This window comes from Epinephelus moara, chromosome 5, assembly GCF_006386435.1.
Source record: "Epinephelus moara isolate mb chromosome 5, YSFRI_EMoa_1.0, whole genome shotgun sequence".
Lineage (NCBI taxonomy): Eukaryota > Metazoa > Chordata > Actinopteri > Perciformes > Serranidae > Epinephelus > Epinephelus moara.
The window spans coordinates 22,379,703-22,396,635 of NC_065510.1; the positions used below are offsets into that span (position 1 = coordinate 22,379,703).

Below are 16,933 nucleotides of genomic sequence, written 5' to 3' on the forward strand. Positions count from 1 at the left end.
GATGAGCGTGTTATATCATCATACGTGCACCACAAATACAGCGTACCTGTTACGACAGGCGTCATGTTGGCAGAATGCTGTGAATAGTGTTTATCGTAGTGCCAAAATAATCAGTGAAATGATTTATTAATCATTTGAAGAAGAAATAAAATAATGTAGCAAGTTAAGTTAAGTCATTTATAAAGATTAAAAAAAAACAAATATTTGCTGACTCCTGCTTGTCACATGTAAGGATTTGTTGCGTGTCTTTGTTTTAAAAGAAATTGAGTTTTGGACTATTGGTCAGACAAAACAAGCAATTTGAAGATGTCAACTTTGCTTCAGGGAAAGTGTGACTTTCCCCCTAGTATTTTACAAGCTAAATACTTAATTGATTAATTAAGAAGCAACTGGCAGATTTGTTGTTTATAAAAAAAGAAGATCATTAGTTGCAGCCCTAACATACTATAAGCTCTGTGTGTATTTTTAGAGTGGTAAGGATGTAAAATGCACACATATACAGTAACAGTAAATGTATCCAGGTTGTGTAAAAGAGACCCCTCCTCAGGCTGCATTCCCCAACCTAAATGCCTATTAGCAATGTGGGGCACACACATACTTACAGCAAGCTTTGCAGATTTAATTTCGACCTAGTGCTGTGCACCTGAATTCCTATACCACTTCGGAAGAAGGCAGTGTCCATACATGTGTGCATGGTTAGTTTCCGCCTGTGATTGTGTTTGTGCAAATGCTTTGTGCAGTTTCTGATCAAAGAAGCTCTGATGTGAGACATGTGTTGTGGAGCTGGAAATCGAGGCAGCGCTGCTAAATGGCTTCACTCCAGCCGTTGTTACATGAGCCTCTCACACACAACCTGAAGCATTCACTCCGGCATGGGAGGGAGGCCTTTATTCCCCCGGCCCCCGCGCTGAGAAAGATGTGATTGGACGGCAGAGCTGCCACTCAGAGCAGAAACAGCGCGAGAATTGTCCTCAGATGACCTCTCCCACAGAGGCGGTACCGAAGAATAGGTTTTTAGATTGACACCAGCGCCATGGAAACCACGACCCAGTCACATCACAGAACACAGTGGGGCCATAAGAAGGTTGACTAATGTCTCTGTGAACCTCTCGGTTCAATAAGAGAACAGCAAAAAACACCTAGTGAGCTAAAAGCAGGGCCTAGTATTATTGCAAAGTGCAGACATGCCAAGCCACTGATGACATGTGAATAATAAGCTAGCGTTCAACTCTTCAAATGCGCTCCACATGGAGCCGTTTATTGAGTGCAGCTGTCTTGTATCAACAAACTAGTCTTTAGTGGAGTGGATGGAGGAGAGAAGCACATATGAATGCATTCAGCTATTTCCACATTTCATTAGCGGCCATAACACATATTTAGGAACTGTTGTTTTGTGTCAGAAGGCATTTTCCCGCAGCGCAGGATAAATGTTTACACCGAAGAGTCCATTCATTTCAATGGAGCCTATAAATTGGCTGCATGCTTGCATGTGACAGTTGATTCAACAGTAGCAGCACAACTGCAAAAACTTGTGAGCTTTATAAAAGTTATTACCCCTCTTCTTCTATGTTTGTTTATATGACAGTAAATAAAAAGTGTGAGTATAAGAGCTGCCATACTGTATAAGATAAACTGTTTGACTTGCAGTGAATAGGAGAGCAGGTGGATGAATGTGTCTTTTATGAAATAAATGTGCGTGCATGTGAACGCTTAAAGAATGAATTGAGGGCATTTTGAAAAGCTCTCAGTCAGTACCCGGCTCATAATTTAGCATTTCTATATGTTTCCTGGGACCATGGTTATAAACGTCATGCTGCACAGTTGGCTGTGCCTTCTGGTAGATATGACAGAAATTAAATGAATATTTGTCCTCTTGAGGAGGACTGTAAGTGCACAGATTTGGACAGTAAAAGGCCCATGTGGCCAATAGATATTCCAAACAGATGGTCTGAATGTAAATCTAAAATGTAGACTTCAAAGAATAACAGTGCCAAGCTTCGGTAATGTAAAATAAAGCTACCTAACTATGACTTGACTGACTTGTACAAAGGGGAAACCAGACCCTCCACAGTCAGAGGATTTCATCTGATTTGTTGATGACTCCAAAATGCTAACTAGCTCTGTAGTAAAGGGCTGTGAGCCAGTTTAGTCGTCTAATGAGCTACAGACGACTGAAAAGTTTTGTCCCCCGAGGCAGGCGGTGCCAAAAGAAATTAAGCATGGGCTGGATTATTCCCCTTCTACAGATGCCCACTCTCTGCAGTCTTCTTTTATATCTCATATGCCAAGTCTAAGTTTTTAACTTTGAGAGAAAAGAGGAGGAGAAGGAGGAGGAAATACTGCGAGAGGGGAGGAGTGAAACGTCTTCTCACGTCCTAACTTACACCTCTCCGGCGCTCACTGCTGACACATCGTTTTCCATCCCTCTCCCTGTTTCTTACTCCCTCTCTCGGCTCCTCCTCTCTTTATCTCTCTGTCTGCGTCTGACTTTTTCTTTGTCCTTCCCCCCCCCCCACCTCGCTCGCTGTATCTGTTTCACTGTCCTCTATCTCTCTTCACTTTGCAAAATCCTTCTCTCACTATTTTCATCCTTTGCCTTCTCTCCACCTTACCTCTCTCTTTCCACCTCAGCAGCAGCTGTGGAGGGGTCAAGTGAGGTAACAGCTCGCTTTGCACATCAGAAGGGCGCACACGTCGCGAGCAACCTTGATGACATCACACCGCCGAATAGGTTGCCCTTATTATGCTGTCATAGCTCGCACAATAGCAGTTGTTTGGCAGAATCAAGAGGAAGCTCCAATCAGAGAGATCCTCGTAAAGTAAAGAGCGCTGCATTAGATTTGAGGGGCATTAAACAATCAATGAGTTCATGTTAGTGTAATTATACTTCATATGAGCGACAGATAGGGTTTAATCACATAACCTATAGAGATCTCCACTTCTCTAAGCCTCACCTGGCTAACACTCTCCCACAAAGTCAGATCTCTCGCATCTGCCGCCGGCTCTCTGCTGGCCTTGCTTGAAGCAAGAACAGTGGCATGTCTGATTCGATAACCCCTGACACGTAATCTGGTTTCAGGTCGCCGTAATGACTGTGTGTAAATATCATCAAATTAAGGCATGATTTGATTGGGAATGAGTGCAATTCCTCCAACGGTCAGGAAAACACCTAGAGGGCCTGATGGCTGACAGGAAGGGTTGTTTGCTTGCTTTTTTTTCCTCTCCTGCCTGCACTGGCTCTGTAAGAGTGTGTTTTGCATTCAAACACTCATCTTAATGAGTGAGGCCAACGCCTCAGGCAACAGGCACAAAATGAAAAGCACATTATGGCTGCTGCTGATTTTTCCTGAGCTAAATATAACATAAAGGGCTGCTGCAGGAGAATTACCTCCTGAATGTTTTTGCTTTTTTTTTTTCACCTGACGTGCCACTCAACTTGGTCACAGTCTATAAATGTAATGTACCAAATGTTTTTTAGTCATTTTAATGATGTTTTAGAAGAAAAATAAATATGCAGTACAAGGTCTGCTGAGATTAAACTGTAGTTTGTTTTGTAAAACAGTGTAGTGAAAAACCAGCATCCTCTATTGGTTAATAACTCTTGCAAAAATGATCAGCACTGCTGCATGCTGCCTAGATGGGAATAACAAGCTGCTTCAAGTCTGCTTTGTCTCAGTGAGCTTTTCAAACTGTGCTCTATCAGGGAAAAAAGTCATTAACTTAAAAATGTGAAAATTACTTTAGTTACTGTATTTGCACACATTTTCTCATTAACATTTCCCAGTTGGAAAAGCTGTAAGCTTGTACCACAAATTAAAACATACTTGGCATAAGGCACTGCCAACCAACTACTGCACTACTAGTTAATAAGAGTATCCACCAACAACTCTGAAGTTGTGAGTTCAGGTGATAAACTGCTGAATAATAGTTTAACACTGGCACAATGGCACTCTCCTCTTACAGTCATACGAGTATTAGCTTTAGGATTAGCGTTTAAACAACATACGTCACTCTCCTGTACACAATAAAAAAAGAGAGGTGTTTTCTCTTCTTTTTAAACAGGCAGTAGAGGAAAAGTACAGTGGCCAAGAGAGCTCAACACACTGCCACAATAGAAAACACACGAAAGAGCGATCAATTTATTTGAATTCTAACACTCCGATTGCACAATTCCAGCATTACAAGAGAAATTGGCTACACACCTCGCTTCAGTCTTTATTAATTACAAGCATGCTCATCATCATTTTTAGCACAGAGACTTCTATTGTGTTGTAACCTAATTCCATTGTTGTGGTTGACTTGCAGCATTTCTCTATTTGCTTGTGTTGTCTGTATCTGGAGTGCATTGCTTTGTGCTGCCTTTGTGTTGTGGAATTGGCAATGTGTTTCTTAATTTGCTTGTTTTGCTTCAGCATTTCTGTTTAGTCAAAGTGGTGACGAAGTGGTTTTTGTATATTTTCATTTTCTCGTGTTTTCTTTAAGATATACTATGCAGGATTTTCCTAAAACAATATACTGTATAGTCTCATAAAGATGTAATCCCTCTCAGTCATCACTTATGACCCACTAGAAGTGTGTGGTGCTGTATTTTTCTGCTGAGACTCTGCCCTCTGCCTGTGTTTTCTTATTTTCATCTTATTTTCTGTGTTCAGGATGTTTATGGGCGTGCACCCTCACAGCACTCAGGTGACGTCGGGGCTTTATAAAAAGGTAGCTACCAGGAGCCAGACGTAAGCAACAGGCATCCAAGAGACACACCCACAAATATAGTGTGGGCTGAAACCCCAAAGGAAGTGACTCTGTGTTTACAGTTACCGTCAATCTTGCATCGTCTGCCTTTAAGTTGCAGTGTTTTAAACACTCTCAGTCAGCCTACAGAGGACCTAACCAGTGATATCTTGTCTGAACATGAGTTAACGCCATACCTTCCACGGCTCTCTTGAAGAAGACTTTGCAACTTCCACACGTCACGACACCATAGTGGCATCCTGATGCCTCGTCTCCACAAACCAGGCACACTTTGGCCGTTGAGGACGGTTGTCTCAGTGGCGAGCTGAAAGGACACAAACACACACACACACACACACACACACACAAGAGTTTTCAGATGAGACATAAATCACCAAAGAATTCTCAAAAGTCAACAACAAAGCCAGGGCAGTCTGTCCCCTTCCGTACAGCGTTATTGCCTGATACACATTGTGAAACATTCTTGGGTTTTTATGACCCACTGTACAGTAGCAGCACAATGTGGCTAGCCATAAAGATGTCTGCCAACCAAGAGAGGAAGGCTTTGCGCTCATCTGATTTATAGCCTCACCAGGCTCACAGAGATGACAATGACAGAATTATAGGAGAGATTATTTAAATTCAATAAGCAGAGAGACACAGAGCAGGATGTCAAATTTAAGTAAGATCGAAAACACTTGTCCCTTTCTCTGGCATAAAAAGTCCCAGGCGGTGGAAAAAGTATTTAGTAGTGAGGGGGAAAAAAATACAAACCACGACAGAGCAAATATTTAACTGTATTAGTATAAACTTTGGAACCAGTTCACGGTCAAAGTTTAAAGGTGAGAATGAGTACTGACGTACCATGTCAATGTGTCGTTATTTACTCCGAGCAAAAAACCAACAGGCAACAGCATAGCTGACAGTCTGCTGCAGTTCTGCCTGATCCAAGGCATTGTTTACTTTGGCATCATTTACTGCTTTCACTACTGACTGATTTCTACAATTACATGACCATTAAAGCTCAGCATGAACCGTATGTTCTTCTTACTCTGTCATGCAGTGCTAAATGAGAGAATTAGTTACATTTAGTTACAGTTTACCTCTTTCTACAAATGTGGGTAGTGGTAATATGAGTCTAAGGTTAAAAGTAATGGATGACGTCTGTGTATAATTCATCTATTGATAGAAGAGGCACATTCAAAGCAGTTTTCTACCATGTTTAGAGAACTGACATTGACTTGAGTGCACACAAAGTAAGGCTGGACAGTACATAGAGGGGGCCCCTCTGTTAAGGCGGTTGATTTTTCTGTTGATTTTTCTGTCCTTTATGACGGCTTGACAGATGCCTGACTCTGATATGCCTTTTTAAGAGAGTTATCTTTAAATATTTTTCCAGCGGCATCCTTGTATGTGGTGTTTTGTATATATTCACACTGATGCTCCAAGTAGCTTGTGTTTGTGATGTGATGTATCTCTTAGTGTACAGCACTGGTGTCCGTACACTAAAGCTGTGTATGTGTGGGTCTGCTGATTTGTGTATGTTCTATTGTGCATTCACAGACAGGGGTTGTGTGTGTCTGTGTGTACACGCTGGCACATGTACTTATCATCTTGTCTTCTATTTTTTGCATGTCTATTTTTGGCATGTTGATTTTTCTATTTGTTATATATACTATGTCGGACATCTCTAACAGGAGGTCATTGTTTTTCCTCCTTTTTCTCTGGGCCTGTAACGTATCATTGCATCATGTGACCACGTCATGTGTGTATTTAAGATGGCGGCACCCTTTGTCTAAAAAAAAGTCTGATGAAGAGCCTGACGCTCGAAACGTTACTTACCTGAATAAATTTCGACTGAGCATTGGCGCTCTGCAGTGTGCGAGCTGGTTGATTTCTCTGTTGTGGACAGTATGACCTAAAATTATTATCAAGGTAAATCATCAGATTCACCTTAATCAGTGCATGTGTTTCCTATCTTGTATGGGTTTACTGCTGATACATTTGTCCTGTTTAATCACTGTATGACCAGTCAAAAGGTACTGGGCTGTTGGGTTAGATTCTGCTTGGGTGTAGTTGGTTGTCGTAGTAGCTTTGTCAGTTTATAGACGTTTATTAAAATTTGCAATATAAGCAAATTTAGGTTAGTAAGGCATTCAAAATGTCACTGATAAATTATGTTTATTGTCAGTACAGATTTACAGAGCATCTGCACAGTGTCAGCAGTGTAGCCCAGAGATACTGCATGTCGGTATCGACACAGGCTTTGGCCATTAAATAAAATGAAATTGCAGCGCAGAAATGACATAACATAGTCTGGAGCTGCAACAACGATTTTTAGCAAAAAAAAAAAAAAAAAGGCAAATAAATGCTGGTTTTATGCTTCTTTTTTAAGATTATTTTTGAGGCTTTTTTGCTGTTAATGACAGGTGGGGCGGCAGTGGCTCAGTCCATAGGGACTTGGGTTGGGAACCGGAGGGTCGCCTGTTCGAGTCACTGTGGGGACCAAAATATGGAGCGTGGACTGGTGGCTGGAGAGGTGCCAGTTCACCTCCTGGGCACTGCCGAGGTGCCCTTGAGCAAGGCACCGAACCCCCCAACCGCTCGGGGCGCCTCACCAAGGGCAGCCCCCCCACTCTGACATCGCTCCACTTAGTGCATGTATAGGTCCTGTTTGTGCATGTGTGTGTCTTTCAGACCTGTGTGTAATTGACAAGCAAGAGTGAAAACATTGAATTTCCCCTCAGGGGGATTAATAAAGTATATAAACTAAACTAATAGTTTGAAGTGTGAAAGGGGATGACAGCAGCAAGGACACTGCCATTGTACAAGGGGCGCCTGCTCTACCCACTGAGCTACCGGGCGCCCTGGTTTCATGCTTCTTAAATGTGAGAATTTGATGCTCTCATTTGTCATAATCGGCTTTGGAATTTTGGACTGTTCGTCTCATTAAACAGACAGATGTCACCTTGGACTCTGGGAAATTACACAGGAGATTTTTTACTGTTTGCTGAAATTTTATTGACAAAATTATCAGTAATTGAGAAAATAATGGGCGGATTAAGTTATACAAATAATTGTTAGTTGCAGCCCTGACATAGTTTGCATTAGAGCACCAACATGTTTATCTTATCTTTTGTTTGATTATTAATACCGTAAAACTTCAATTAGAAGCATAGGCTATTTTTTGCTTAAATTACTGATATCAACTGGCCTATATTTGGGACACGCGTCTGTATAGTACCGGCCTTTAATTCCTTTCACGCAAAGCTGTTGCTCAGCAAAGATGTGAAATACAATCAAATTGTTTATTTAAACCAGTATTAATATTACTTGTATAAAAATTAGGCTTATGAATTATTCATTTAATCTAGGTCCAACAGACACTGCATCAAACAGAGAGAGTTATGGCACTCAAGGATTACAGCTTACTGACACCACTTTATCCTGTTAAAACAATACTCACAAGTTGAAATAATTTTTAAGAAAAACCGTTTTAAGTCTTTAGATCAGTGGACCCTTACGGTCTAAAGGAATACGTATAACTTACAGGGTAATCGATGAATAGATGCACAACTTGACAACCCAGTTTTATATGTCCGAAGAACTTCTATAAAAAAGTGTGTTTGCCAACAAGACCAGGCGTCTGATTGAGACAGGCATTCATTTGTCAAAATGTGAGGCCAGACCCAGCTAATAAAACGGACTGGGTGTTTAATTGGGACCAGGCTTTCAGCTGAAGTTTTACAGTATAAAATGTGTTTTTGGCAGCAATGATTTAGATAACCACATTTATGGAATCCTCATCAAAATGTTTATGTTCTGTATTTATGTTAAAACAAGGAATATTTTCAATTTAGATTTTTTAGAACTCTCAAATGTCAACATCAGTATTGGCTACAAAAATCCAGTATGCCTCGGGCTCTGGGCAGTGTGCTCTATGTAGACTCAATGCCAAGCCATATATTAAGCTTTTTAAGCATTTCCATCCAATGCATATTCAAGGACATTAATACTAAATGTATTTTTCAAACCAGGCCCTGCTAAATGGAGATGTAAGGCAAAAGATAGAGTGAGGGTGACAGGCTGGCTTAGATTTTGAACAGGCCACCCGGTGCAGTCTGGTCTGTAACATGACATTGTTTCATCAGTTTGCAGAGCTAGCAATGCCCTATGGATGAGGCTCCGTGCACGCACAAAAGCATGGAGCTGAATGATGTGAGTAAAATTGGAATGGGCCCATTATATTAGGGTATGCTACTTATTCATGCTACTTATTAATGGAATGACACTGAATCAGTTGGCTCTCACATGTGATAAAAAATTCAACATACATTTACATTTTGAGTAGATTAAAAGCTTCCTGCATTTGGGGTTACATGTAGGTCTACACAAAACGAGGGTATACTGTATAATTTTTGATAAAACATTTCCCTTCATGTGCGCTCACACACACACAAGTACACACAAAGAACACAACACGTAGATGGGTACAAAGAGAGAACACCTTGTATCAAAACATTAAAAGTGGCCTCAGCTTCCCCTTCTTTTCTGTTCTAATTACCTCTCTCCCATCTCAATCAATAACATGCAAGGTGATTGTCTGGTTAACATTCTCCTTACATCCTTCATCAAACCAGCTGCCAAGCACTCGCTCTCCTCCTCTCTCCGTCTCTCTACCTCGCACGCTCTCTCATGCACACACATTTCCTCCAGGGGACTAGCTGGAAAGGGGTACAGCAACAGCACACTCAGATACAATCAGGACCACTGATCTAATTCCCTCTTGTCCATCTACACACACATTCAATTTGTTAGGACGCTTAGAGGAGTCTCTGGTGAGGTGTTTGTCTGACTAGATCTTTCTGGCACCGAGCCCCATGGTTTCAGCTAATGTGAGCGTGAGCGTGTGTGTGTATGTGTGTGCATGCACAAATCCAATCCATGTCAAGATGTGTTTTTCAGCATGTTAATCTGCTAAATATTCCCCCCCATACATCGGCCTTTTCACACCGATACAAAGCGCCGTTAACAGGAAAGCAATCCACGGCAAGAGAAACGGCCCCAGAAAGTTTACGGCCAAGAACAACACGAGCGGCGTACGAGCGGCCCCTCTAAAGTACGCTTCTAATATGCAGTCAGTGGTCCACCCTTTAATATCGCTGCACATTAAAACCTTGTCGCTGCGTGCCAGCCTGCCTGCCTGCTGGTCCACCAACAAGGTGACTTCCCCTCCCTCAGAGAAGTATATAGGTCATTCACTCTCTCTGCTTATGAAACCAGAGCAGACAGGCCAGGCTGCAGTGACTGTGCACCAACGGCTGCCAGTAGCCCAAAACTAAACACAAGCTACCCGACAATCCCAAATCGGCCTGTTTCAGCAGCCATGTTAGCCTACAGTTTGTCAGCATGCACTTTGTGCAAGATTAAAAATGGAAATATGTTTTAATGAGCCTGAGAGAATAAGGGAATGACATGCAACAAAGGTCTTCTGTCAGAATTTAAAATTGGGACGTTGTGGTTGAGTGGTGTGCGCCTTTGACCACTAGACCACGAGGACATGACAAATAAATTTCCTTTTTGTTTGGCTTGTCATTTTCTTTGCTTAAAATATTCTGAGGTTGCAATTTCTGTCTGTTTCGCTGAAGGTTTAAATGATGATGTACCACTGGATGTAACGTTGTTGCTAAGGCCGGCAGTTCAAACTGTTAATTCCTGCATGCAAGACCTTGTGTCAACCTCCATCTCACTCTGAAAACACAAAGCGAGAAAGCAGAAGAAGCACATTTGTGGATGTTTATTTAAGGAAACTGAAATGTACAGTATAACACACAACAAATGTGCCGCTTAATCCTTAAAGACAAGACATTTTTCATTTTTTGCGGGGGAAAAAAAATCCATCACCAATATCTCTGAAATAATGTTCATAAAAGTTCTGCAGTTGTGTGCAGGCTACTTCTGTGAACTGGGACTTTTTCTCTCGACCCCTGTCTTCTCTATTTCTGGGTACAATCTCAGACTAACTCAATGGGACTGACTGCACGGATCAAAGGTCTCATTCTTCGCTCCAGTTGTTGCTTTTTTCTCTTCCTACAGAAACCCCAGGGCAGCGGTTTCATTGTTTTCAGTGTCCTTTCATCTTTAAAGATAACACACAAAGCTAACAACTGATTTAGTTGCTGTTTATTTCCCATGAGGATACAGATGAGTGTGCGAGTACACAAGGCCTGTTTCTTCCCACCAAAACGCACAAGCAGAAATTTGTATCTCTCTCTCTTACGCTCGCTGCCCTCTTCGCTGCTTCCCAGACCGACATGCTGCTTAAGATATTAATGAAACGACAAAGGAAAATAAATGTGAGAGCTTGAAACCAGGCGAAGCCCACTGTGCCCACTAAAATGTGTGAGGACCAAACCACAGGACAGATGTTTGGGCTCAAAATTGGCCTCATGCTTTTCTACAAGTAATTCGGATGTCACACTGGGAGCATTCTCCAAATGGCTCAGATATCTCCACCCTCTCTCAGCTGTGGAAGGAATGCTAAATCAGCAAGAGCTAAGACCAGAGAGGATGGCTGAGGAAGATTCATCAGAATCCGGAAATATTGCACTTAATAATCACAGCGGTCAATGGAAGCAAACTTCCTCTTCTTTTTTTCTTTATTGTTTAAAGAGTCTTAGATCTAAGTTCATAATCTACATTACTCATAAACAGGTCAACACAGGTCACAAGAGAAGGTCAGAAGTCACCAGAGCTTGTCATAACTAGAACAATTAGTTGCCATAGAAACAAAGCATGAAGTCTAGGAAAATGACAAATTAGCGATACAAGGGAAGTCAAGGGGGCTGCAGTTATTCTGAGGTTATCAAGATAACATCATTATGGGTGAATAATGGGCCGTGAGATGGCTGTATGATGGAGGAGCCACGTGGTGAGAATGAACCCTGTGACCCACATAAGTACATTAGCATGACAGCGTCAGTAAACAAGCAGCTGAACCACAGACAGAGTTCTGTTGTATAGAAAAACAATGTCCTCCTCACGCATGTTACACGGTCTATCACAAACACATACACACTCCTGTACTGTACTGTACTGTATTTACACTGCTGCGGAGCCAGCCGCCCACTGTAAAGATAAATTTGTGTGTGCGTGTGTGTGTGTTTGAGCAGACACACCGACTGGTTCATTCTAGAGGCTGTTATCACAGGGATAGTTCAGACAAGTACCACAGCCTCCCTGAACCTACCCCTCATGAAAGAGAAGCATCCTTGACTCTGCAAAAAAAAAAAAAAAAAAAAAAAAGCACAGCTTCCACGGTACAGTACGTCTCTACAGTCTGGCCTACAATATTTATGTAATACACACCTTGGCATGCTGAAAAACCTTAAGCTAGGCCCGGTTCAAAGAATATTTATGTAACACACAACTTGGCATGTTGGAAAGGTAAAGGTAGATTGGTTTAAACAAGCTGAGGGAGATGGAGAGGGAGAGGAAGAGAAAGAGAGGACAAAATGGCTTACATAACCATGAGCAGACAGTATAAACATTAGGTTGACACCCACTCACCGCCTCTCAAAGGGAGAGAGGTCTTATGGGTAGTGTTAGAGAGCCACCAGGGATTTATTTTTCCTGGTGAAGGTGACCCTGGCATTGGGCAGAGTACCTGAGCATACAGAAATATGAGATTTCCTCTTTGTCGGGCTTCTGTTACACTTGTGTTAAGGTTACAGTATAATCTACTCTGAGTGGCTGCCTCTTGTTGTCAAGAAGAAAAAAAATCAGAACCTTAAACATTTATGCATGACGGTCATTTTTCATCTCAAAGTTTATCATTTTGCTTGTATTTTCTAGTAAATCATAAAGGATAAAGACTTAAAATGCAGGGCAAATGAGGTGATCCCACCGTCAAATAAAACGTAGTTCCTAGCAGAAATGGCAAATTTGCTTTCTGATGGAATCTGGTATCCTGGCTGTGATTGCATTCCCTGTTTTAAATTCCAAGCTGTTGTGTTGTCTCCCCTCCAAGGCTTATGCCTACAAACTTTAAGTGACCTTCCCCATAACAGCGAATCATGATTATCTGTCTCCTATAAATCCCATGTTTTGAGTGTAAACAAAGAAATGAGACAAGTCGAAGAAATGCACACACACACACACAGACACACACAAACTCACTCTGTAGGGGGTTGATAGAGGCTCGGTCTACGGGCGGAAACAGACTACAGTGTCATTCTGAGCTACACGCAGTATCCAGTTTGTGCTCAACATGTCTGAAGCTGTACCCTTCTCTGACTTTAAATTCCATAAACCAGCCTCACAGCCACTCTTTCACCTTTCACCTCTCCTTCAGCGTGCAGCCGGCGGGGTCTTATGGACACAGCGGTTACCTTCAGGTCAGCAGGAGTGTAACTCAGCTGCTTTTAAATAACCAGAGCTGTTTGACCATTTTTACTCCACCTAATTACTGTCACACATAGTGAATGAAATTAATCACCTGAGATATTTTGGCTAAGTCACAAAGCATGCAGGCATGAATCTCAGGGAGATGTGGCAGGGTGTTATTATCTGGTGGGGAGGATTATAGTGGCTGGAAACTCCCGTAATTCATGCCTGTCAAGGGCAGCGAGGGACCGATCACATCCATGCAGCATAAAATTAGGCATGGGGTGCCACTGCGTGCCCAGAGCTACGTTCATAGTTTCTTTGCAGCACAGCATACTTGAACTGTGTGTGGACGCTAACATGCTGTTAATGAATGCTGGCATGCAAGTTTTTCATACTTTTCAATCTGCAAACGAAAACTCAAACTTAAGTATTGAAGTTCAGCTTTCTGCATAATGCAACAGCAGGAAAAATAAACAGATCCTATACAGTTTATGGGGTCAACACACCCACTCGTTCGTTTCTGACCATATGCATTGCACGGGATTCATTTACACACAAAGCATGAACCAGGCCAAAGATCTCCAATACTGCAAGGAACTCAATTTAGATGGATCTTGCATCTGAGCTTTGGAGAAAATGTATCTGTGCGAAGCGGAGACGGCGTGCAAATGGGTGTAAATCTCACACATTAACTTGGTTACCTCAAAAATGTTCTCCATTTAGACAGACATTTTTCAAAGCTAGAAATGGACAAAACACTTTTAAAATGCAGTGTAATGCGAAACAACAAAAATGCGCTTGTAACAGAAAAAACATCACAATAGAAAATGACACAATTACAGCCTTTACTATGCTTAATTCATCCCCATGAAAACAACCATGCTATTCATTTATACAGCTCTGTGGCAACCTCCACAGATCTCCATGGAAAGTCCTGCAGCACTGTTTTGATTGACTGTGACAAAAGTGTCTTTACTGCCTTAAAGCAGTTTGGTTCTCATGTGCTCCTCACACTGATCTGTTACTGATCCCCAAAGTTTCTGTTTTTAGCAGCAAGTTTTCCAAGATTCTTCTGCTGAAAACAGCAACAGCCACAAAACAGCTGACATGTTGAGAAATACATCGCCGGGCATCAGGTTGATTTCCAGGCATGGGAAATCGAGAAATAATGCAAACAAGAGGCTGGTGATAAAAAACAATGTTCGCCACATGAAGAAACATGAAATACCAGCTCAGTGACTTGAATCAAATTTCCCTGCTGAACATAAACCTACATGATAACAGCAAAAATAAGCGTGGCAGTTGGCTTAAATCTAACTAAACACACAGAAAGGAGCCTATTTTCACCACCTCTGTGAAACATGGCTCGAAATTTACTCTAATCTGTCCGACTGCCACGAACATAAATACAAATGGACCACTTCAAAGCTGCGCTGCTAAAACCGGTTTTGTTATTGACCCAAATCCTTTGATTTCAGTGGCATGGATGAACTCTAGACCTGGCCTCCCCTGGTGTAGTTTCAACTCTATTTGCTGCTTACTCTGCTTTCTCCCACTGCTCTCTCTGTGCAATACCTGGCTCCTTATAAATGTGTCTCTAGCCAGGTTTGGGCTCCGTTGCCTGTGCAGCAGGTGACCTCCAAACTCAGCTTAGAGGCCCTGGGACAAATGAGAAAAACAAATCCCTAGAGAGGGAGATTATCTTTAAGGGATCAGCCCTGACCTGAGCCACCTCCATGCCACGTACTCCTTACCTCTGCTCACTACTTTCTAGCAACATTAAACACACAGTCAACTCCTGTTTACCCTCACCTTTTTAAGTGCAAGAAGGGTCTAGTCAACAGGATTACAGTATAGTACATGCTAAACGCTGGCATTTATATTCAGTTTTTTTTTTTTTTTAAAAGAACTAAGCTCTTGGGTCCAGAGAAATTAAACACGCCAAAAAATATCTTATTCAAAAGGCGACCTTTTCCTTCCCTGTGTGATTCAAAAAGGCCTCACTCTGAATGTAGGTTAATGTACACTGGCGCTGACACATGTTGCCAGCAACCCTACGCATTAGCTGTCACATGCGATCATCCTCACCACCCACCAGTCATTTACAATTCTGCCGGGACAAACATGGAGGAAGAGCAGGCGGGGAGTCCAGCGTGTGCAAAGAGGAAACGCTGCACACACAAACCGTAATACGTTAACATACATACTGAGGGGCTAAAGCTAGGCGTGAGGCTGCCAAGTGGATCTGATCCGAGTGTTTATTGTATGTATACTTTATAGTGGCTCCCTAAATTCATAGGGTATGAAACCACAACCTCAAGAAGTGGGCTCTGCATGAGAGCCAAAGCCAAGTCTCTGGCTGGCTCAGCTCCAGGTGGTTAGCACCACGGCAGCACATTCTGCATGTTAGCTCAAGAACTGCTGAGAACTGCTCTCCAGTCAGCCTCTCTATAGTATCTGACAGGTTCAACAGCAGAAGAGCAGCCGTACACCCAGCTAGAAGTCTTGCCTGCGCTCAGCCACTTAGTCCAAACTGCTGCTGACAGCATCTATCAGGAGCCAATCAGGTGATCAACCAAAATGTGCCAATGAAACATAAACTATACAGCTACTGAAAAGTGGATTTTTAGAAGCTTTCAGCAGTGTTTTTGCATATTTTATTGTTTAAATAGCGCATCTGCACCTAAATCCTTGTAGCAGGTGGAGAAAGAAGGAGACTGGTTAAAGCTCTATATTCACATTCAGTTGTTTTACAATTATATTTTTATCTCTGCAGGCGTAAGCCTTGAGAGAACTGTGTGTTTGGTTGTGTGCATGCATGTGTGTATCCGTCTGTCCGCAGCTAATCTCGCAGACTACCGGACCAATCAGCCTTGTATTTTGTGTGCACATTTATGACTGTATACTCAAGGACCTAGGGTTATTTACAATTGTCAAAAAACCTGTTTTACTCACCGTTTTATACCGTCACTGACTGCTGATTCCTCACTCCTTGGCTGATGGTGGCCGCAAGTTTTCTGGAAATCGGCTCAGCTAAAAACAACAAGCCGTACAGTCTGTTGCATGACACGTTTTGGCCTTTGTCGTGTCTTTTTTTTTTTTTAGAGATATTTTTAGCCTTTATTTGATAGGACAGACAAGCGTGAAAGGGGGAGAGAGAGGGAGTGACATGCAGCAAAGGGCCACAGGCTGGAGTCGAACTTGGGCCGCTGCGGCAACAGCCTTGTACACGGGGTGCCTGCTCTACCACTAAGCCACCGACGCCCCGCCTTTGTTGTGTCTTCAAAACTAACATCCATAGAAATGTTTTGTCTGATTTTGAACTGGGGCATCTGCAGATAACTTCCCTTTTTGATATGTTACGATCCACTAAAGTTAGGCATGATACGAGCTAAATAAATCCCCATTTTTGTTATCTTAACCACCAACTGGACTGGAAAGAAGCCGGGAGGGACAATTGCACCAGCCGCAGCTGCCCCAAGGTTTTGTTGCATGGCGTCAAGCTACACAAAGAGTGTTTTAGAAGCGGAGCATTTTGTCTGCCTTATTTTGTAGACTTGCAGATTTTGTTAATTTGGTGGTTCTTCCTTGACATTTGTGCTTCTAACGTAAGTAAGCTGGCTATGTAATGGTTTCCTTTTTTTGTCTTTTAGTTGTGTTTATTGTTGTTTACTACTTTATTGCGCTGTAGCCTGCAGACAAGCTAATACCGTTCGAAGTCTAGTTATGAACGACATGGATCAAAGATTTCTGGCTGTGTTCAAGTTATTAAAAATACATTCATCCTCATAATTATATTGTATCTCTGTTACACATA

General features: G+C 42.1%; 1 protein-coding gene across 1 annotated transcript in view; it reads right to left on the bottom strand.

The window, feature by feature from the left end:
• Positions 1-16,933, bottom strand: part of nr3c2 (nuclear receptor subfamily 3, group C, member 2) — a 92,772-nt gene that overhangs the window by 34,437 nt on the left and 41,402 nt on the right. Inside the window, exon 3 of the mRNA XM_050045003.1 lies at positions 4,926-5,053. Within this exon, the coding sequence (XP_049900960.1) occupies positions 4,926-5,053 (128 nt within the window). The remainder of the gene's footprint in view (positions 1-4,925; positions 5,054-16,933) is intronic.